Source organism: Drosophila mauritiana, chromosome X, assembly GCF_004382145.1.
Source record: "Drosophila mauritiana strain mau12 chromosome X, ASM438214v1, whole genome shotgun sequence".
Classification (NCBI taxonomy): domain Eukaryota; kingdom Metazoa; phylum Arthropoda; class Insecta; order Diptera; family Drosophilidae; genus Drosophila; species Drosophila mauritiana.
The window spans coordinates 20,516,229-20,540,230 of NC_046672.1; the positions used below are offsets into that span (position 1 = coordinate 20,516,229).

Sequence of the window (24,002 nt, forward strand, 5' to 3'; positions counted from 1 at the left end):
GTGGTTATGGTGGCCATTGTAATAGTTATCGTAATTGTGGTTGTGATCTCGATTCAGCCATCGATTTCGTTTTCGTATTAGATTCTTGGGGGTGTGCGTATCTAGGGGTGGTGGTCTTTCGATAGGAATGGGAATGGAAAGTAATCGACGTCTTTCATTGGATATGTGCGAGTGTCTCTAGTTAAAAAAAAATATTAATCAAATTGATGCAGCTGAAGATGGGGATTTTTCGGAAACCCTCTAATTTCTTCTGTGCTGGGGGCTGGGGGAAATCTATCGGTTATTGGTTATCGAAGTCGGTTTAGTCTAATATTGCGTGTATAAGTTGCGTAGTCCTTAACGGATCTTTAGTGTACAAATATGAATGCTTTATCTTGATTTTTTTATTTTTTCGTTTGTTCTCTTTTGTTTGCCATTTGTTACTGCTTTAAAATCTTTGTTTTTACTTCAGTTCTTTTTGAATTTCATTTTTGTGTAGATTTGTTCTTTTCTGTATGCGCCTGACCTTCTGCGTCTTTCTTCTCGACCTCTTCTACCCACTCTTCCATATATTAATAGTTGCTTTTGCCTTTTGTTTTGTATAAATATTCAATGCATTATTCAATTATTATTAAATATTTAGTATTCGTTATTAAGTGTAATCAAAATTCCTCTAGTTGAAGGCAATCGGCGAATATATTTGAAATTATTTATGCAATTATTTTACATACGTTCGTTTCGTTTTATCATTTACATTATATTACGTTTTACTAAACTTAGGATCTCCTGGAAAACAAGTTGAAATACAAATAGTTTATTACTCTGACTGCTTTTCTACATAATTTAATAATTTCACAATTTGTCTACCTTTGTCTGGTTAAAAAGTCATCTGAATCTGGAAAACTTAGGTGTAATTTTGCTAAGAATGTCTCGCTCTACGGTTACCAACTAATCCACGTTGTTGTAAAACACTTTATATATAGGTATGTATATGCTTGTTTGTATACATATTAATATATATATGCAGGGTGTTTTTTGTATGTTTGTATGTCGGCTATGTACAGATCGTGTTGATTTGTGTTAAAAGTTATGCTTACTCGTAAATTGTATTTAGTAAAAAAAATTCTCACCGACTCGGCCTCTATGTAATAAATATATACACGGTTTGCTGGCTTATCGATCGGTCTCACTAGAAAATCTTTAAGGCAGTTTTCCTATACACTCCATCAAATGCGGATCGCTAATTTTGCTGCTGAACTCTGGGCCACCAACGAAATAAATCTCTTTCTATCATTTTCAAGCCTTTGAGATCTTGGGGCGTGGCCAATAGTATAGAAAACTTTGACAAAAACGAAAAACGATTAAAAATCAGAATTGAATCACATTTAAGCTGCAACGTTATTCCAGTTGGGGAAACAAAGTATCTTGACTAAAATTGTGAAAAATGTACGCTATGCTGGAAGACAATAAATTAGCTGCTTGTGAAAGCCACGCCCACTTAGTCCAGGAAAACTTATTTTCCCTCGTCATTTCAGTCCTGGTCCTTCGATCTCGCCTAAAAAGTTCCCTCACTAATTATTGTCTGCTATTTGTTCACACACACACAAATTTATATATACGCTAAGTGCCTAAAGTAATCCTGAACCGCAATCCGATATGGTCAATCAAGTGACGACCATCGGATATATTGGCTATCGAAATCGAGAATCGGGAGATACCGAAACGAAGGAGGGTTAAAGTCGTGGGCCTAGTTAAATGATCTAGATACGAGTTCGATTTTGCGATTCTTCAGCTTGGTTTCGCTTTTCGGTAATTTTCAGCAATTTTGTATATTTTCGCTTAGTGCTATTAATTGGATGTTCTTAAGTTTTGGTTTTAGCTTTAGCTTCGTAAAAATTTGTCTGAGAATGTGAATTGGCAGTTTCAATTTGTATGCAATATTCGTTATTTTTTATTTGATCTTTACAATTTTGATTCGATTAATATACAATTAAAAAACGCTTTCGCTTTCTAATAAAAAGTTCTCACTATTCGATTCGATTCTGCTAGGGAATTCAACTAAATTGTATTTTTTATCGTTACCGTTGCGCTAATCACTCACTAATTCGATTTAAAATATAAGTTACGAGTATTTCACCAATATGCTTCACTAATTGTTGCTTTAGTTCGTTCGATTTCAAGGTTCAGTTTTTATTGCGTTTTTGAGCCGTGAGAAATTGACTTTCTTCGTCGTTTTAAATTGATCGGGTGCTAAGAAAGAGACAGATAGATAGTGAAGGGGATAAGAGCAGAGGGGTGAGAAGGGAAGAGAGGAACAGGTGGGTGGAGAATCTGAAATGTAGCCCCAAAATAAAACCAAAAAAACAATGATATGTATACAAGTCTCTTTTTTATTGCACGTATGAACAAATGAGTGAGAAAGTATGGTAGAAGTTACAGAACTAAAACTTTAACTTAGCCACCAAAAAAAACATAATAACTATACACAAACAATATGGCAGAAACCAAATTCAGACCGGGAACAAACAAACAGACAAACAAATTAACAAACGAACACAAACATTAATCACTTTAAAAAAGGGATGATTTCAACAGAATTTTGAATTATTCTTACGGATTCAGATTCTCTTAAATGGGATATACGAAGTAGAGCCTGTCTCCACTATCACATGTTGAGATGTTTGTAAAACGTGTAAAACACAAGTGCCCACACTTGAAACTTACGTTCTCCATAAATGTGAAATGCACTGATAAAACTGATATATGGCATGCGTGCATTTTGTTGTTTTTTCTTCAAGAGGAAACAGGCTACTTAGTGAAAGAATAGTTAAAATATTCTTTCATTGGAAAAGAGATGCAAAAAAGGTGTAAGAGAGAGAGAGCAAGAAAAGTGCAGTGATGTGTGGTGAGAAGTGGACAGAATTGTACCGGAGGTGGGGAAACGTGGTGAAGAGTCATCGTTGTTACCGTTAGCTCTGCCTGATTCCGTTTCCGTTCTAACTTTAATTTCCTTTTCCGGGTGTGCTTATTGCTTCTAGGATTGCGTCTATGAAATGTTCTTCTTATTTTCTAGATTCAGCTAGTACAATTCGAACTCTTCGACCTAATATTGCGGCAAATACTTTGTAAAATAAAGTCTTGCGTATTGTTCGTTTGCTTTGCTTTTGTTTGTTTGTTCGATCGCCCCTAGATCTATTACGATATTTTACAATTGCTTTTAGTTGGAGTTACGAATTACGAGATACGAGAGATTCCATCTTGAGCTACACTAAGTATTCCTTCCATTATTTCTTCGTTTGTTTGCTTTTCGTTAGCCTAGCATGTAGATCATATACGTATCGCTTTAACACTATCGACTAATGGCAATTTCCTTGTAATATGCTTACGTTTTGGTATGGTATTCCTTCTTATTCGTCCCCCTTAATTACAGTGTAAGTATCCTCGATATTTATACATTTGCTTTTCGTTTACCATGTTTGTGGTTGTGTTTTGTGTGGCTATAAGTGTGTGTGTGGGGCTTAACCTACGAATCCACGAAAAAAAAAAAACGCAGACAAAAATGGTTCAGTTTGAACTAGAATTACAATTACTTCACTTAGTTGGCTATAAGCTGTAAAAAAAAAATACGCTAAAATTACTTATTACCATTTATTGTTACATTTATTGTTTTTTCGCTTCAACCTTACACCCACTTTCTCCTCCCTCTAAATTTTAATGCGTCTTTGAGTATGCTGAGTAGTGTGAGTAGACGGAAAAAACACTCAAATTAGGTGATCTAAATCCGAAATGAATTCCCGAAAGGAGTGAGGTTTTGAGCAGGTCCACATCGGCAATTCCTGATTCTGTGACAAGGAACAATCATCGGGTTTTAATTCCTTTTGCTTTCTTGTAACTACTTTCGGCATTGCAGTGCTAGCCCTACGGAAATACCTTCCATTTCATATCAGGTCCCCATTTCGTTTCATATATGTATGGTCTTTAACTATTTAAACTTGATTTTACAATTACTGGTTTTGTTGGCAGTGACATTTGTTGTTAGATTTGCATCTCTGGCTTGGCTTTTTCTGGCTGTGTATTTGTTTTTCTTGGTCGTCCTTCAAGAGATGGGAAAATGCGACGGGGAGGGGAAGAACTTTTGAGGCATCTGTGTAACTGGTTTTTTGGTCCATTTCTTGGGGGCTTGGGACTGGGTGTTGTGGATGGCGGAAGTCGGAAGGACCCTGGATCAAGGATCGGGACCCGAAAAAGAAGGAGAGATTGTAGTTAGAGAGCGGGAGGTGCGCTTCAAATGGTTTTTTGGACGGATATTACGATTTGTAGCACATGATGATGAACTCGTGGATGGGTGACTATTTTTCGAAGGGGGCGATGTTTGTCATAGAAGGCGTTTACTGTAGGACCACCTGCAATGCCTGGGGGAATTGTCGAACTCCCGAACTGTACCCTCTTGTTTAGGACTTAATTCGCTAGCGGTATTATAAAGTTATTATCGTTGCGTTTACACTTGATTCATGTGACAAAGCGTGAGTGTGCCGCCCGTTTTTCCTGGGTTATTTTCGCATTGAGTACCGCTTGAGTACTAGGCGTATTTTTCGTAGAGAGAGACAGAGTTGAGTATGCTCTATTATTAGAGGAGTTAATTGTTTTATGATGCGAATGTTGGCTGCTCTCCTTTACTGAATGATCGATTGATAATTATATATATTTATATATGCTTTACATGCTATATACGTGTGTGTGTGTTGTGTTGTGAGTGTGTGTAACTGTGAGTGAGCTTAAAACATTTTCGTTTCCGTCTGTCTGTTTGTCTTTGTAAGTTGGGAGTAACGTTCTGTTCGGTCGGTTTTTCAGTTTTTCGGTTATATAATGATGCGCGCTATAGTTTCTTCTAATTAAACTATGTAAATGTATCTTTTGTTTCGGTTTTCGGTATGGTATTTTCTGAACTTTCTTTGATATTTACTGATATTTTCTGTTCGTTTCGTCTCGGTTTTAGGTTTTACTCTTTCATTTTCTTTATCATTATTTCGCTATCTGCTCATTTCGGGTTTCAATTTTCATTCATTTCTGTATACAAAAAAATTCTGTTTTCAGTTTGCTTTTTTTTGGTTGTTTTTTCTAGTTTTTTTTTTTCGTTTTGGTTTGTTGTTCATTTGTTTAGCGGGTAATACAAATGCTTAGAGTTAAAAAAAAAATTGTTTATATATATATATATATATATATATGTATATATATAATATATATATTATACATATATGTAGAATTACTTGTATGCTTGACTTAGTTAACCTACTTTCGAATACATGAACACTTCAAGATATCATTGTAATAAGTAATTTAATTTAATTGAATTGAATTTAATTTAATTAAACTGTTACTCTCCTCTGCGATTTCCACTTGCGATTTTCTTGACTTTCATTTGCTGCATTTTCAAAGCGGGGAGGCTTTTCTTTCCCCGTCTTGTTGCGTTGTTTTAGCATCTCGTTTGTATGGTACTCCTGCTCTTCCTCGGTGAAAGTGATGCTGATTTTCGAATCTTCCTCTTCTATTCTCTTGGGGTTAATACAGAAATGCAATTTTCCGCTGGCGTCGTCTCGACTTTGTTGATGTTTGGTTTAGTTAACGCTGCATGACAAGCAAAGTGCGATGTGTTCTACGGGGCGTATGAGTGATGTCGCTGTAAGCGTATGTGTGGCGTCGTCTGTGTGTGTGTGCGTTTCGTCTGTTGTTTTCCGTTGCCGGTGCTGTCCATTTGCTGTTCTCCTCACACTTTGATCTTGTCCTTGGGGCAACACTTCTATGGGTCGCTGATCGCTAAATTTCCAAGCGATCCCTTGTGACTTGTGACCTTGTGACCCCTGGCCGACGGCAGGCGCTACTTGCCACCGGCTTGGGTGTCCTGTCCGGAAGTCCCAGGACTTCCATTCTTAATTATTCGATATCCGTTTTCTCATTTACGTTACTTTAATTGATTGGTATTGAATTTGTAGTAATTCCTTTCGTTGCGTGGCTGTTAATGCTTCCCTATTTTTCCATATTTCTCCATGCTTTCATTCCGCTTCCATTTTTCTATGCTGTATTCTATGTCCTGTGGTTTTGAATGTGTTTGTACCGACTATCGATAGACTTAGTCTCCATGGTTGATAATGCTGATTTATGACTGACTGCGAGCTGACGATAGTTTTTTTGGTTGTATTTTTGAGATACGTTTTTTAAAGATTTTTTAGCGGTGTGTTGAGTTGTAAGTTTTAATGAAGCGGCTGCTGCGAAGATCTCTAGATTCCTTTGTGGTTGTAATTGTCCTTTCATAATATTGTTCTTGCTTTCGACATTTTTGTTGTTGAATTCGATGGTTTTTAAATGGAGACGACAAATTGCATTTTGTATTGTTTCTAATACTCCCAATATCATGCATCCTGTATTTCACCTTTTAAGCCAGGCACCCTGTGGTGTTGGTTATGTCCTAAACGATTCGCTAAGTCCTGTACAACATCACGAAATATAACTGTATCTATGTTTTCACCTAGTAAATACAACAAAAACCAATCGCCCATCTTCGAACGACGAACGATTATTTCAATAGCGTCACGACGCACTAACCTGCAATTGAAAAAATGGCATTAAGTAAGTTTGTTCAAATCATTATGTAAGCTAATGGGAATCACTAGTTTGATAGGGTTACAGATACAGATTACAAGAAACCTGGGCGGTGTCACAGAAAAATCTAAGGCTTCAATTTCACCTAGGGGTCTACGAAGTATGCAGTGAAAAACAAACACGAATGCGAAATATATGTTTTGTTTTGGCTGCATACTTCTAGGCACCTATACGAGTATATTGATTTTTGTGGAACCCACATAAGTTATTCACATCTCATAGAAACGCGAATCCTTAGCTCGAAAGCACCTTTTTAATAAGCTTTACATTTTCCCTAATTTATTCCCATATCAACGGCAGTGAGGACCCTCAATGTACCGATATGCAACTCACCTAAATCGCATACGAAATAAGTAGACCCTCATTCGAGGAGAGAATATAATAACCACCCTGTATATTAGCGTTAATAATGTGAGAAACGTTAATAATATAAACCAAAACCAAAGGAAAATGTAAATCTTCTCATTAACAACGTTTAATGGTAAAATGCAAATGGCGTCGTGTTTCTCCACCTAGAAGAGCAGATTAAATTATTATTGAGTCTTGGGTTTGTCGAGAGCTGCATTCGTTACTCACCTCCCCACTTGAACCATATTTAAAAAATGTACATTTGGTCATTCTGGGAAATATGTAAATCATCGGATCCATGCGATCTTCCTGATCGGTCTCCATATAATCTATCACTTTCAGGCCAAATGTCATAAATTCGCCATCGAAAAATCGATTCATAAGAAACATTTGACCTGCAAAGGAACCACAAAAAAGATACAAATCAGCACCAAAGAGATACAGAGATACACTTTTCGTTCGTTCGGTTTATCTGCCTATCCATCTGTCCTACTTGAATATCTGTTTATCGGACCGGACACTGGGATTGATGGGTTCTTTGCCACCGATTTTCCACCTTTCATTTTCCATTAACCCCCTATTTGTGCATGGGTGCATAGGTGCTCTTTGGAAAATTCGGCGCTACGTATCGGTACGGACATTACCCGATCCGATGCATTCGGATCCGCTTGATCGATCGATTTAAGGCCAACGGGGCGGGAATGAATCGATTTTCTCCTCAATTACAATTCACCCGCACCCGCGCAGCTCATTAATTATGGCAGATAGACCGACATCGGATGCAGATGCGGATTCGGAATCGGATTCGGAATCGAAATCCATCAATCGCGGCTAATTGGGATGGAGATGGAGGTCAATGAACAAACAATGCTCCAAGGTACGTTAATTTTTATGGCGAACTGATGCGCATTTCATTGGTTTTATCGAGAGAACAATAAAGGAATGACCATTGGGGGATGCTGCCCCAGGGCACTAAAAAATTTTTAACGATCACTTTCTGCGCAAGCACTGTGGTCATAATTATATGGATAATAAACTTTTGAAAGAATAACCAATGAATGCTCAAAGGAATCCTGATTATTGAATGGAAAGGCCTTTGCTGAACAGCTCCTAATTAACTTTTAAATTCATTTGGCAACTAAGTGGGCTAGATAGATGGGATTTTTCATATACAGAGGAAAAAGCCTGATTCCACTGACACATATTTCTACATCCCGACCGAATGTACATTATCCAGGCAAGAAGGCTATAGTTGAGGGTCTCGACGTACTCAATTGGGGATGTATGTATAATATAAGAAAATGGTTTTTTTAAGGCTCAGTTAAAGCTAGATTTTTCAACGGTAAAATGGAATTTCGATCACACAAATTTTTTATTCCATATAATCTTCAGATAATAAATAAAATCCTTCTTATGAACGTCTTGACGTAGCCACAAAAATATTTCAAAAATACAATTGTATTTCTGGGCGTGCACTTAACTGCATTTTCGCGGCGCCCCACCTTTCAGTCAATGAAAATGACCCCCCGATTTCCATTTCCATTCACATTTACATTTATCCTATTCCCTGCCGCCTAATTAACCCATTTCAAATTTCTGGCCATTTAGGCCCAGATTTTCCAACGGATCGCCCCCCGCACTTCTTGATGCGATGTCAGCCATTTTATAAACGTGTTTTACTCGCATTATTATTGTTTATTTCCCATGTCTTCTGACAGTTCATTATTTTGTCAGAGTTCGAATCTAGGCGCGCGCGCCCCACGAGGGGACCAGAAATATCGGGAAGCATTTGTTTATTTTGATGCGGGGCGGTCAGTCGATAAAAATTCGTCATTGATTTTTCGGCGTAAAATCGAACGGGGAATGTTAATGAATGCCGAATTTATGAGGCCCGTCGCGAGAAACCGTTTTGCTAACCCCGAAACTTTGTTTACCGATCTCCCTGGCACCTGGAGAAGTCGACAGATTGGCATGTGCACCGAGAAAAACACCCGACTGTGTTCTGTTTCATCGCAAGATTTTCTTACTTAACTAGTATATTAATTTTCGCACTTTAGGTTGTGGCTTGAACTGGGTGGTAAATAATTACACGTATTACGTTAACCTTTGTGGTTTTCCTTATACTAGTATTTCCCAATATGAGTACCGAGTAATTCTCCGTCAAGACTCTCGACCATAGCATTCTTCCAGTATTATATCAATTTGATCTGTTTGGTTCAAACACACTGATGAGCCAAGGTCAAAGAAATATACTTGCAGCAATAAATGATGCGAACTGAGTTCAATTGGCCCCTTTTGGCACACGACGACCTCAGGACCCATCGGTTGGGTATTATTATATTTATGTTTTTTTCCGTGCACTAGTACTCACCTATCACATTTATAAGGGCGAGCAGCTCACACACGTAATATCTGTACGCCCACCAATTGTGATATCTGCAAACGAAATCGCCAGAAATTTGGCCATTAGCTGTGATTCAGATGTAAATAAGTAAATATATATTCGCAGCCCTACAAATGCCAAAACGTTTGGCCGAGTGTCCTTTGTCTCTGGAGAACTCTGGCCCCTGACTCACAGTCGATTTCCGGATAATTCTTTGTTAATTAGTGGGACTACTCGAATTGCCCAGAAACGTTTGTTTTGGGAATCGTGTACAAAGGTGAGTTCGGGTGCACTGTGCTGCCTGAATTCCATTATAAATGGTGAAGGGTTCGTTTAATAGATGGGCTTATTCTTGTGAACTCGATGCTTTACGTTGGTTGTGTTAAAAGAAAATAATAAATATATCCGGTAATTCAGGTTTTAACTCGAAAATGAACTGTATTTTTTCTAGGACTGGTAATTTTCATTTAACTGGAAATTTAATTGTTTCAATATCGGGAGGATAAATTTGAATGTTCAAAACAAAAACTTATCGTTAAACTCCTGTAAGTACATTTGGCTAGTCAGAGAGCTGGATGGGCCGTACTTACCTTAAATTTTCCCACAAATAATCTAAAAGTAATTTCTTTTTTTGTTTTTTCTCGGCTTCGGAACAAATGCCTATGTCTAAGTCCATGATGAGCGCATGAATCTTGCCACCCTCCCAAGATTTCCACAGCCATCTTGGTGTATAAAATAAGATTGCCTGCAAAAAGCGGATAAAGAGCAGAGATTGGTGGGGATATAGTATATGTATTTATAGAGATCTGCAAAGGTGAGTTCCGTGTGGGCGTAATGTCGCATTGGAACTGTCGTAAAAGCGAGAAAAATACCCTGACAAGTGACATTTGCCAGCTGTTCTCTAGATTCTAGACTGTGGACCCCCGATTCCAGCCGAGAACAATGCCAAATAGCATTAATGCCATACAGCCACAGACATTAAAGACTGACCTTCCCCAGCTACATAATTGTCGTTGCTAATTCCATACCATACCGTTCCATTCCATTTCTTTTATTTTTGTTGGCCCTTGTCAATTAGCCGTGAGCCATTAGGGGCAGTATATCCGCCCGGTTTACCTACCACAATATCGGGCGATCCAAAAGACAGACAGGCAGACACGAATTCTTGCTTAATTGTACCCATTAATTGGGCAATCGTCGGGTGTATTCGCTTAATTAAAAACTTGATCAGGAACACGAATAAAAACGGCAATACGGTCATTTATATGTGCATAGGTTCACTAGAGTCTATATTGATGCTAAAAACATTACTACTCGTAGGCTAAAAGTATGAAAAAGTATGTATTACATCTGAAAGATTTTTTCAGTGCACCTGTAATTAAAAACCTAATGTGATTTGTGAGATAAGTCCATTATATTTTAAATTATTACATGGATTTATTAATATATTCCATTTTATAAATAATTTTTTCTACTAATTGAGTGCTTTATGCGAATGTCTTCAATTGCAAACATTATCGTACAGGATATGTTAGAGTCCCAAATACCCGTCTGCTCGTTATAAGTTGTCGGTATTTTCTTTTGCCGGGGGATTTTAATGCCGACCCGATGACAAATTAATAATAACTTGTATCGTAAATTAGCAGCGGATTCGGACAATCCACAGACAGCTGGGGATTGGGCGAGTTGTGCAAATTGTATATGGCGTGTTTGCTTTGGCACATGACAATGTCGCCCCATCATCGTGATCTTGAGTCTGAGTCCCTGGCAGGTGGTAATCCCCATGTCTTACGTTTTGAGAGGTGAAAGTTCAGTTTGTTTAGTGGGCGCCCGACTGGCGGCGGTCCCTCAATCTTGGCCAGCGATTTTCCACTCTAAAATATTTCCCCACACGCGCTGTTGCTTGTGCATCTCGGGGATCATTCGATTCAGTTTGGATTTGTTTGCCTTTCACTTCTTTCTTTTCGGGGCCTGCAGTTCCAAACTATTTGCCATTGTCGTTGGCATTTGGCTGCAATTGGCTCAGGCAACATCTGCTCCGCATTCTATCGGCTGATGACGGCAGTCGTCATAGACAGTAGTGGTCAATGTATTTGGATCACATACATAATAATATTTAAAGAAATAATGGTCATTTTAATTTGAATGTTTCAGCAAATGTTTGTGATATTAGAATCTTTCTAGCGTTGGCTATTAAATGCTCTGTCAAATTCAGTATACTGACTATCACCATTAATTTAAAAAATAACAAGAGGGAACGCTATAGTTGCGACTACTAGATACCCGTTTTTCAAGCAATTGCAGCGCGATAGAGATGGATATGTTCAGCTAAAAATTGTTTATACATTGACTAGTACTAGGCTTTCATACGGACTAACGCAGCCAGATCAAGAAAATGTATACTTTTTAAGATCGAAGCCGGTTCCTTCTACCTTCCACTGAACATACTTAATCTATGGGTAACGGGCATAAACAACGAGTAAGAAAATTTTCTACAAATAGGACAGTACCATATATTACTTGTATGCTTTTGTCTGCATAACATCACATTTGCAAACCAAAATTTTGCAGGAGGACTTTTTAAAAGCCAATCGCTGCTATTGTTGTGGACTGGTCTGTTATTATCACGGAGGGGTCTGTTGCCACGCCCTGCCGGAAGTCAAATGATGCGTTTGATTTGCTTTGGCCTCCATCATCTCAGTTTGCCCTTTTGTGTATACAATCGCCAATTGCATTTCCCCGACGATATCACGAATAAGGAAGAGAAAAGAAGGGTGGCCTCCTCACCACCCTTTTCCAACCCGCTCTTCCGCTTTCCACTGTGCGTGTGTGGAAAGCAATTTGGCAAGCGTTCAAATCGCAAAAGCATCGCGTAAATGCAACTGCAACAGAAGCAACAATCAAAGCGAAAGGCTGAGGGCAAAGAATCGTCTCCGAAGAATTCTTCTTTGGGTCTGCAGGCTCCCTGCACACTGATTCGTAATATGCTAAAAACAGTAGACGGCCTAATTGTGGTAAACTAACATTTTTGATAGGGAGTAAAGATTAGTATTTTGATAATAATTTGCAATTCCGTATCGGTGTCCATTATTTATATTTTAAAATTTTGTGATTGCAAACCATCAGTTACGCTAGTATATATATACAAGTTCTTGTATTGCTCAAGGCCGAGAAGAGAGTTGGGCAAGTGAATTATCTTAATATTGATCATATCAATGCAACCATAAACAAAAATAAATAAATTAAAATAAATTTTAAGGCATACGGGTGGTCTTATCAAATGCCAAATATCTGGACTACATAACTTCTCTTCAAATAAAATATCGCTTTTATATTTTGTCCACTTAGTAACAGTAGGATTTCAATAATAAAAATATATAGAAAGATATCTATAAGGTTTTTAAAGCCTGCAAAAACTGTAAAGTTTCAAAAGAAGTATTCGTTTAACTCAGAGTATACGATAACTGACTATTGACTGATCAAGTTTGAATGCACTAGCTTCAAAATTGAAATGTAGATCATCCTTAGAATAGTGAAACCTCGGATTCGTATACTTCCCAAGCATGACCCACTGTGTCGCAAAGGAATCACTTCGGAAGTCTCTGAGCCCATCTGATCTGACCTGCCACTCCCCCAGTCGACGCCCCTGCCTTAAATCTTCGAAACACGAGGGGAGGCCAAAAATACACGCACATAAGTCAAACATAAACAGCTCCCACCCCAAGAACCTTTGGCCATATTCCCCAAGATGCCGGTTTCCAGTTCCCAATTCCCGAGCCCCAGTTCCCGATACCCTTTCCCGATTCCCACTGGCATATCCATGGCTTTTTGTTTCAGCAATTCTCTGGCATCTGGCCAGAAATATTATTTCACTTTTATGTTTGTCTGCGCCTTTTCAATAAATATCTAGACATGCCGGGCGCAGAAATATGAGGGGAATAGCGGGGAAAGTCAGACGAGAGGCTATATAGTGGCGTGGAAGAAGAAATGCCAATTCTTGACATATCGGAGGGAAAGACCGGATCGATTGAAAGGAAATTGATGGGTGCAGGTCTTTTATTTTTTGTTGCGGCATTATCCGAGTTTATGACGATCTATCCACCAGCTCTATAATCGTAGTGAATCCATAATAACAGAGACTTAATGGTGATTGGGTCGGTCAGGCGCTGTTAACCAAACGATCACATAATGGTGGTTTCTAACTGCCTACTTTTATTTTTGAATTCTGAAAACAATTTGCACTTACAAAACTTGAACAGAGTATTTTTTTTTTCGTATGAAAAAATACCCCAGCCCATTGCTTTCGAAAATCAATGATCCACGAAAGCCAGCATTATTTCCCATGTCTCGTTTTGTTTTCTGTTATTAATAAATCGTGCAAGGCATATTGGGGGAAAGTGTAAATTATAGAAACGCGTCCTCGCGTCATTAAGCAGGGAGAATACAATGATAAATGTATTTATAGGAATTTGGGTGACTAGAACGTCTCTATAATCGCTCTGTGACACTAACCGAGAAAAGCTCCCCCGATTTCCCCGCCCGACCAAGTGTGATAAAAATACACATTTAATATTTGTACATTGTTAGTGGTAAGACTTATTGTGTAATCAGCCCCTTTATAAATAAATATGCGATTCAATATATATGTATTCATATACGCCATATGGGCGGCAACGTCTCCAATTTGCTCCATTATGTGGGGTGGAAAAGGTGGAAGGGGGGTAAAGGCATCAATGAAACAATCAATCTCCTTTAAGCGATGTGGGCAATTAACGATAACAGTCTGGGAATAGATCTGGTGGCGAGGAATTATTATCAAACGGATCTATAGTATCAAGCATTTTAGTAATTACTTTTGGTGTTTTCGGGATAATGGTGCGTTTTGGGTCTAAAGAATTTGAAGTGTCGGCTACTTCAAAGCAATAAATTCGTTATCTTCATTTGTTTCAGAAGAACCATTTCTTCCAACAGCTGAAATTAGGCTCTGACTGAGACCTCTGCCATGACTTGATCCTCCTCCTCAGATTTAGGGTCAGCATCAGCGTTATCCTCAGTATTAGTCTTAGGGTCAGCCTCCTCCATAACTTCAATCTCAGCCTCAGTCGTAGGATCAGCTCCGGCCATAACTTCAACATCCATCTCAGGGTCAGCCTCGGCAAGAACTTCAATCTCAACCTCGGGAAAAACTTTATCCTCTGCCTTAGAGTCAGCCCTAGCCAAAACTTCAGCCTCAGCCTTAGGGTCAGCATCAGCCATCATTTCAACCTCGGTCATAGGGTCAATGTCAGCCTCAGACATATCATCATCCTCAGTATTAGTCTTAAGGTTAGCCTCCTCCATAACTTCAATCCCAGCCTCAGCCTTAGGGTCCGCCTCGGCCAAAACATCAACTTCCGTATTAGGGTCATCAGCGGCCAAAACTTCAGCCTCAGCCTTAGGGTCAGCCTCGGCCAAAACATCAACTTCCATATTGGGGTCAGCCTCGGCCAAAACTTCAACCTCTGGCAGAGGGTCAACATCGGCCATAACTCCAAACTCCGTATTAGGGTCAGCCTCTGCAGTAACTTGAACCTCAGCCTCAGCCGTATACTCACCATGAACGGTAACTTCAGCCATAGTCGGAGCTATTTCTCCAAGAGTAGCCTCAACCTGAACAGAGTTGTTACGTTGTGGTGCTGGCGCATTCCGAACGCGATTCCGGTTATTCCTGCGATTCAATCTCGCCGGTGGGGAGTATGGAACCACACGATTGCGTAATTTCTTGAAAATGATCATATTGTTCATCTTTCTGATAAATGCTTAAAACACAAGAACACTTGAAAGAACACTTATTTTCGATGTCGACTCAAAATAGAAAATGGTTCGATGGAGCCCTTTGCATTGATTTCATCGCTTACTATCGTATCGATAGTAATGTTTATAGTTTCATTAAGTTTCTTTCCCTAGCGTTTCAGAATGTTGGTATGTATTTGAGATATATAAAGGTCCCTGATTATATAAAGGTCCTTCTGTTAGGAAAACGTTCCGATGTTACTTCAAACACAACAAACAAGTGCCAGTGTTTGTTCTTAAATTAAAGTTTTCCTAAAATAAAGGTTATGAGATTTTGGGAGGTTTACACATACAAAGTTCTCAGACTGATGGTGGGAAAGTCTTTTCAGGCTAATGCATTTAATTATACCACGTACATTACTTTCCCCCAAATAAAATTGTTTCTAACGCCTCAGCTCATATTTGAGCCCATCGATCGCCCAAAGACCCTAGAATAACAAGATGCGTAACGCCATAAGATATTTTTGCACACGATTATTTAGGGATAGCCCAAGAGCTTGTTCCAGGCTCTTTAGAATTTTTATTCAAGAACCAGAGAGCGGAGAGCTCTACAGCCAGCTCTCTTCTACGCATACAGTGACAGCCGACAACTATATGTGTACACACGTATGCTCATGAATTGAAAATTTTACAAAATATGCCCTTCACTTTAGTTCTTGGACTTTAAATCTATATTATTTTTGATCAATTGGCACCAAGTACAAAATTCTTGTTTTGCATTGCCTTAACGTTATAATTATTTGAAATTAGCATAGAAATAGTAATAGCCGAATCTATGTACATAATATAACAAAATAAATTTCGAAAATAATTGTCATTAGAGTATTCAGCTTGCGACGTGTGAAAAATTAGAGTAGACATTGTCTAGTAGACTTCGATTCGTAGGTGATTATGACTGCACGTCGTGCTTCAAGAAATCAAATAACGAAATTGGCTAAAACTCCAAATATGTAAATTCGATTCTTAGATCAAAATTGATTTTGATCTAAAATGATTTCCAGAAATCAAATAACGAAATTGGCTAAAACTCCAAATATGTAAATTCGATTCTTAGATCAAAATTGATTTCTGCCCCGAAAATCGTTTTCTACGCTCGCATATACTCTTTCACGATTATTGTTTTTACTCACACAAGCAAGCAAATTCCATTTTTAGATTTTGAACGCTCTCACTTTTACGCGAGCAGAGAGAAGGCAATTTTGGCCGTCACCAAAAAGTGGCTGCATAGTGCAAAACCAATGCCAACAACCCATTTTCCAAAAATCCGTAATACTACGTTTTGCTGACGTCATATGTTAGTATAAGATTATACTTTAGTGATACGTAACAAAAATATTAAAAAAGTCCCGTAAATATATATATGCTGTTTAAAACAGCTTTTTGGAGCGTCGTGCTTACGTGCGCTTGCTAGCAAACAACACAATCGGTTTTAAGTTAATAAAAAAGGAACAAAGAAAAGTTCTTATTAAACAGGTTATAATAAGATTGAAGGGGGCTGTTTTGTACTATGTGTTTGTGATTGTGAACTGTTGAATTTCTTGAGTTAGTCCCTGTAATTTAGTGTTGTAAATAGCGCTTTTAGGTGTTCAAACAACAGTTAAGATTTAACCTGAGTTTCACATAGTTTCACCATAATATCTATACTGCGTTCTAGGAAATTTAATTAGGGAGAAATTTTAGTTTTTAGGACCTAACCCTACCTTTTCAGATACGGAGTAATCTCAGCTGAAAGGGAGTTAAACCAGGCTGTTGCTGAATTGTTTCAATTTTGTTGTATTATTTTTGTGGTTATTATTTGTAAAATTATTTAATATGCAATCACTATCACGAAATCAGTTGATTTTTGCTTGGACTATAAAGAGCATTCGAAATTTGAGAAATCCCTATACGAAAATTAGTTAATTAAATTTAAGGGGCGGAGCCACGACCGAAATTTTTGGGATTCTCATAGATATGGTCTACTGTAAGTCAATGCAACAAAAACATAATGTATATATCTTAGTCCTTTCCGGAGTTACCAACTAAAAAAGAGATAATGCTATAGTCGAGTTTCCCCGACTATCAGATACCCGTTACTCAGCTAGTGAATGCGAAGCCGAAATTTCATTATTTCTCTGGGATATCGATAGATATTGGGGAATAAAATGAAAAAAAAATTTGGTCGTGGAGTGTGCGTTTAAAAAAAATATTTGCAAATCGATAGAAATTTACAAGACTAAAAAATGTGAAAAAATATAAACACGTTTTCCAAAAGGGTGGGTGTGGCAGTTTTGGGCGGTTTGTGGACGTTCGAGTGGGCGTGGCAAAATGGGTCAACAAACTTGCGCTGCGTCATTTTCTCCAGAATCTGAATGCTGAATCTCAACCTTCTAGCATTTATATTGTTCCTGAAATCTCGACGTTCATACGGACAGACGGACATGGCTAAATCCACTCGGCTATTAATCCTGATCAAGAATATATATATATATATATGCAACGCCCACAATTTTTGGTAATATTAAAGATATGAACTTGTGTAACCCAATACAAAAACACAAAATAAATGTCTCCACCTTGAAGATATTTATTTTCGCCACAATAAGGTATTCAGACTATAGTGCAATACATGTCCGTTATGCATCTACTTATTATATTTTTGGATTGCAGATCAATCACTCGCTCTCTATCTATCCCTCCCTCTTTTTCAGGGTCATCGGCAGTTTAGGTATTAAGCTTAGCCATAAGTTCAACATCCATCTCAGGGTCAGCCTCGGCAAGTATCTCAATCCCATCATTTCAACCTCAGCCATATCATCATCCTCAGTATTAGTGTTAAGGTCAGCCTCCTCCATAACTTCAATCTCAGCTTCAGCCATAGGGCCACCCTCGGCCAAAACATCAACTTCCATATTGGGGTCAGCCTCGGCCAAAACTTCAACCTCTGCCAGAGGGTAAGCCTCGCCCATAACTCCAAACTCCGTATTAGGGTCAACCTCGTCCATAACTTCAACCTCCATATTGGGGTCAGCCTCTGCCAAAACTTCAAACTCCGTATTAGGGTCAGCCTCTGCAGTAACTTGAACCTCAGCCTCAGCCGTATACTCACCATGAACGGTAACTTCAGCCATAGTCGGAGCTATTTCTCCAAGAGTAGCCTCAACCTGAACAGAGTTGTTACGTTGTGGTGCTGGCGCATTCCGAACGCGATTCAGGTTATTCCTGCGATTCAATCTCGCCGGTGGGGAGTATGGAACCACACGATTGCGTAATTTCTTGAAAATGATCATATTGTTCATCTTTCTGATAAATGCTTAAAACACAAGAACACTTGAAAGAACACTTATTTTCGATGTCGACTCAAAATAGAAACTGGTTCGATGGAGCCCTTTGCATTGATTTCATCGCCTACTATCGTATCGATTGTAATGTTTATAGTTTCATTAAGTTTCTTTCCCTAGCGTTTCAGAATGTTGGTATGTATTTGAGATATATAGTGGGCGTGGTAAACTTGCGCTGTATGCTGAATCTCAACCTTCCAGCTCTTATAGTTCCTGAGATCTCGACGTTCATACGGACAGACGGAAATAGCTAGATCGACTCGGCTATTAATCCTGATTATGAATATATATACTTTATGTAGACGGAAACGCTTCCTTTTGCCTGTTACATACTTTTCAACGAATCTAGTATATCCTTTTACTCTACGAGTAACAGGTATTAAAATATATAAGGGGAGGTGCCACGCCCACAATTTGTGGTAATTTAATAGAAATGGACTTTTGTAACGCAATACAAAAAACACAAAATAAATATTTGTCTCCGCCTTAAAGGTATTTATTTCGGCCTCAATAAGGTATCATTAAGCTTATAGTGTAATTTATAGCCGTTACGCATCTTCTTATTATAATATCTTTGGATTGCCTATCAATCACTCGCTCTCCATCTATTCCGCTCTCTTTTTTTCCCAGTATCTCCGTCTCTGCCTGACATCCCCTACGTCACAGATCGAACTATCTTTGGGATACTCGCAGCGATACAAGGCCAATCCATTCGCCAGCAACAATAACAAAGCACGCAAGAAATACTTAAACAATTTCATTTGGCTCACAAAAGGCCAAAACCGCAAAACAAAATAAAAAAAGAAAATCGGAAATAAGTGGAACAAATATTTGGATATTGAAAAGTATGTATATATATCCCAATGGTGCGCTCAGTCGGCGAGAAATCGCTTAATTACTTAATCCATCAAATCATTCAACGCCCCCAAACATAACGATCCACTGATCTATGGCTGATTTCTCGTTCGACTTTTTCTGGCTTAATCGCTGCGCAGGCGTAGCCTTTAAAGAGGATGAGTTATGGCGTCGAATTTTAATTAATGTTGCCTTAAAAAACAGAGTTGCTTAATTACCGTTGGCCAATAGATTACTTTATTCGCTTGACACTTTAATTTCCTGAAAACGCTTTCAAACGAGATGATTTAAGAGGGCAGTATTCCCATTTACACGTTTATTAGATAGTTTAGTTACTCAGCAAATTAATAATACGATCAAAAAGATTTTCATGATTCGGGGATTGATTGGTATTGATAGTTATTGGAAAATAAATTATGTTTCAAGTGGTCCGGAGACACAACCTTCATATACCTGAAAGAAGAGGCAGAAGCAGACCCACTGGTAGTACTTGTAGTGCTTCTTGTCCGCCGGATCACCGTCGGAGTTGCCGATGCCCGGATATGGAACCGACACGCCCTGCTTCTTCAGGAAGAGGCTCTTGAGTGTGTAGGTGGACTGGATCCAGCAGTACGTGTTGAGCACATCCTCTGGAATATCTTTGGTGTGCACACAATCGATCGGATTGCCAACGTACTGGCGTGTGGTTATAATTAGCGAGAATGACATCAGAATCATCACAGTTATTGAGTAATGCAGGCGGAATACTATCGAATCGGTTTTAACGTGACTGACCTTTACAAGGTTTTTCAATCCACGAAATATATCTAACATGGTTTGTCGTCAGCGAAAGCTGGCAAGATCGGCGATGATTCTCTCTAGCCTCCCTTCTTGCTTTTATCGTTTATTATCGATTGGTTCGCGTTGCGTATCGATAGTATCAGTGTCAAAATATCAGAGTATCGTGTGGCTACCGATCGACTGTGCTACCGAATCCTGGCTGTGCTTTCTTTTGCGCGGCAGGCCCATTATCGACGCATCGGCTAATCGGGACTCGAACCGGAACCGGAAGCGCGGTTGCTGGTAGTTCCGGTGGTGAGGGTGGTGCAGGTGCTGCAGGTGGCGCGGATGGCTTTCCAATTCTACGGTTTGCGGCGTGTTCGTTGTAGTGGATGTGACTATCGCAGAGCTGGGCATCTTCGGGTTCGTTCCTCTGCTCTCTGGTGTTCTCAGCCCGCTGTTTTACATTGCCACTTTTTTGTGATTTTTCTGAGCTTGGTCTTTTTTAATGGTTACTGCTGACAATGGGATGAAATATTTTTGATTTCACAATTTTTCGCGCTTTCACTTCTATATTTTCACAAAGCTCACTGCATGCATTATGGGACTATTCAAGATTTTTCGCGTGTTTGAAATTTAGCATAACGAATTTTTAAGTTAATCGGAAACACTATTTTATGAAATCACATATGCTTTCCTCATTGTTGTACATTTGCCCATTGATCAATCATTGTGAAAAGGTTACTCAGACTACTTTTTTCTGAATGAAAAACGAACATTTTTACCTCCTTATTGTTTACTAATATATTTATTTTTGGCTCACGTTTCATTTTATTATATTGTGCATTTTAGTCTAAAACAACGCGAAGGAAACTAGACTATTTGGGAAATCAAGTGCTAGCACTTTTCTCGGTATTTGAATAATTTTTTTGCTTAAATACCATTGGAAATTGCGCAAAGAAACAAAACAAATAAAAAACTATTCGAGAATATAAATAAAATGTGGCATCACCCCCTCCTTCACATATGTTAATAAACTTATGCTGACTGACGTAGGGGAAAAATGGAAGACCAAAAACTGGAGAACAACTGTTTCCAAATGAACTGTAAATTTTAAAATTGCAATGTTTATAAACAAACTTTCCCGCCGAGCTGCCGATAATAAAATCAAAACAACAGCGATAGCAAAAAGCTAACAGCGAAAAATTAATTTGAGTACACGAAAAAAAAAAAAGTTTTGACCAAGTTGAACGTTTGTTTATTAAATATCAATAAAATCATGTGTAAAATATTTATGGACACATTAGATTATTGGTTTAATATTTAATTACAAGAAAACTTGCTTGCAAAATATAATTTTTGCACTTATAATTAATTAATAATTAATAATAATTTGGACTATATTTTCTTCAGTGTACTACAAAAAAGAAAAGTCCACGCACACCCCGTGAAAATTGCGTATACGCACACGTGGCCAGCAAAGTCAAAGGCGAAGGCTGACCAGCGGCAGTCTAAGAATCCGCCCCGGTATCAGATCGGATTGGATCGGGGAATATAGCCCAAGGCGGGAGAATCGTTAATCTATTTCGTAATCCAGCAGAGTTCAGGCCGATCTCCGATTTGTTTATAAAACACACACCAGATATCTCCCCATCGACCTGTTTGGGCTTCCTGCCTGCACTTGACATTTCAACGAAACTATTTCGTTGCTCGGCATTGTGAAATATGCCAGAAATGCTGCATAGATAATGGAGGGATCGGAGATAAAACTCAGGGACTACCCAAAATCTGTGACTTCTCATCTGTTTTTCCCCACAGCGCGTGCTCATTATTATAATGTGGACAAAGTATGAAAGCGAGATACGACATTTCAAGAATTTAAAAAGGTGACTAATTGGGATTTTCCCTCGTCCAAAAACAAAGAAACAAAAATAAAATACGGTGGAAGAACATTTTCCGCCGGGATATGGTACTCGTAAAAATGAACAACAGCCGATCGGCTCGATTTGAGTTCACTTTCGAATGCAACCAGTGGAGAATGCTAACAAAAACATATATTCCCCCGATCAAAAGCGGCCAGCACACTTTGAAGTCGACTGGCATCAGAATCCGAAATGAAACCGATTTTATTTCAATGTTTTCAGAGTCAATACGGTTGAGGTGGCCAAAGAAGTTCGATTTGGGAAAATGTTTCATAACTTTGAATACATTTATTTGCAGGTGATGGGTCTTAAAGTGGTTGACAGTGGTAAGACAATGAAAATCCCTGTCTTAGGCTTTCCCAACGCCATATTCGTATATGTGACTGTAGCGATTAAGATTGTCAAAAATCCATGAATACAAGAATTCTTAATTTTTTATTTTTACTAAATGCCTGCAGAGAGATCAATAAACTGGCAAAACTTTTCCCTTGGATTTTTTAATATTTTATGTGTGTTTTCTAAATAATACGTGGTTTAATTCTAACTGATGCCTCCATATTTTGTATATTTTAAAATAAGTTACTTTATTTTTCTTCCATTTAAGAATTAACAATTTTGCGAGTTCACAGACCTGCTTCATGAAATGAAACTGGCTTTAACATTAAAATTGAAAACGATGAGCAACTAGACTGTAGGAAAAGTTTAACAACTTTTTGATTAAATTCGTATTAAATTTACACACAAACACTCAACCTATTCAAGCCTATTCAATTTCCGGCATCAATCACTTTGATGCAAGAATGTACTACTTAAGAAAATTAAAGCAACAGTTACTTTAAAAGTTACTCAAACTTTATGTTTCATGCCCAATTATGTGCGAATGATAAGACAACAGCAAACTCACATAAAATATAAAAATAAAATGAAAAATAAAAATTGTATTTTTGTTTTTTCGGATTTTTTTTTTTTTGGTTTTTGGACAATCGTGTCGAATGTTAATTGTAAAAATTTGTGGATCGCCTGTTTGTTTTCGGTTTTTGGTTTTCGGTTTCGGGGGCAACACATGGCCCCCGAATTCGCAGTTGGTTTATTTACTTTGTAAGAGTTAATTATGATCAAGCGGTGGCCTGCACACAGCCCCTACAATACTATATATACGTGTATATATAAATATAATTTCTGATTCTGTGGGCATGTGGCTTCCTACTATATGTTATGATCCCGCAATGCAGTCAATGATCTTTCGTGGGTGTTGTGAAAATATAGAAAACGCTCTGTGTTTGTTTGCACACTATTTGCCCGAATTGAATTCTCACACTTGTCGTTTGATTTGGGATATCGACGCTATCGTTGTTATCGGTTTAATCGGCTTAGACGGCGCGTGTTATCGGTTTCATCGCGCGGGATAAGCGCGGGTCACGTGTCCGACATGGTCGAAGCTTATATCGGGTGACTCTGTGCACCTCAACCTCACATTTTTCGATCGCTCACTGGTAAAAAAAAAACTTCGATGGGTTTGCAGTTACGGAAAAGAAATCGGAATACGGATTTTCCCTGGTTTCAGGTTTTTTTCGGTCCGTGCTTTTCTTCGAGATCAGTTCAGGCGGAGAAACTGCGGATTTTGGAGCAGCAGGAGCAGAAAAAAGACGCGCACGTTCACTTTGCCAACGCAACAGACACTGGCGGGCACTGGCCAAGAAAAGCCACTCGGAAAATGGCCTGCCCACAGCTGACAGGCAGAGAGACAGCGAGACAGAGGGAGAATGAGAGGGAAATCCAGACAGTGACAGAGAGCGGGGAAAAGCCAGAGAGCAGATCTCTGTGCTGCCAACAATTTTTGGGAGGCAGCAACGCGTTCCCTGCTCGCGAGACACGCACACTTCCGGTGGGAAAAGCGGGGGCCCAGTCGCGGGTGGGGGAACAGAGTCTGAAAATGGTGCGGTGCGG

The 24,002-nt window shown here is 38.7% G+C and overlaps 2 protein-coding genes across 5 annotated transcripts; both read right to left on the reverse strand.

The window, feature by feature from the left end:
• Positions 1-2,349: 2,349 nt before the first annotated feature.
• On the reverse strand, positions 2,350-23,720 carry LOC117147105 (innexin shaking-B). 4 transcript variants are annotated; one of them, XM_033313874.1, is made up of 8 exons: positions 23,372-23,720; positions 20,149-20,648; positions 19,828-20,049; positions 9,958-10,112; positions 9,356-9,420; positions 7,213-7,379; positions 6,970-7,148; positions 2,350-6,579 (listed from the first exon to the last, which is right to left on the reverse strand). In XM_033313874.1, the coding sequence occupies exons 2-8, from the start codon at positions 20,185-20,187 to the stop codon at positions 6,387-6,389; spliced, it is 1,020 nt and encodes a 339-aa protein (XP_033169765.1). In that variant the 5' UTR covers positions 20,188-20,648; positions 23,372-23,720; the 3' UTR covers positions 2,350-6,386. The 4 variants fall into 4 exon arrangements, with proteins under 4 accessions (XP_033169765.1, XP_033169763.1, XP_033169764.1 ...); XM_033313872.1 differs by having other exon boundaries at positions 19,828-20,648; XM_033313873.1 differs by having other exon boundaries at positions 19,828-20,651.
• LOC117147107 (magnetosome-associated protein MamJ) lies at positions 13,967-15,200 on the reverse strand. The gene is made up of 2 exons (XM_033313877.1): positions 14,221-15,200; positions 13,967-14,162 (listed from the first exon to the last, which is right to left on the reverse strand). The coding sequence occupies exon 1, from the start codon at positions 15,149-15,151 to the stop codon at positions 14,345-14,347; it is 807 nt and encodes a 268-aa protein (XP_033169768.1). The 5' UTR covers positions 15,152-15,200; the 3' UTR covers positions 13,967-14,162; positions 14,221-14,344.
• Positions 23,721-24,002: the final 282 nt, after the last annotated feature.

Bases quoted from the DNA above. Each gene is read 5' to 3' on its own strand.
- LOC117147107 (XM_033313877.1), bottom strand. From the start codon at position 15,151: ATGAACAATATGATCATTTTCAAGAAATTACGCAATCGTGTGGTTCCA.
- LOC117147105 (XM_033313872.1), bottom strand. From the start codon at position 20,187: ATGTTAGATATATTTCGTGGATTGAAAAACCTTGTAAAGGTCAGTCAC. The intron at 10,113-19,827 runs GTATATGAAGGT...CGCTTTTTGCAG, and splicing joins GCTTCTGCCTCTTCTTTCAG to GCAATCTTATTTTATACACC. The intron at 6,580-6,969 runs GTGAGTTGCATA...TTTCAATTGCAG, and splicing joins TTATTTCGTATGCGATTTAG to GTTAGTGCGTCGTGACGCTA.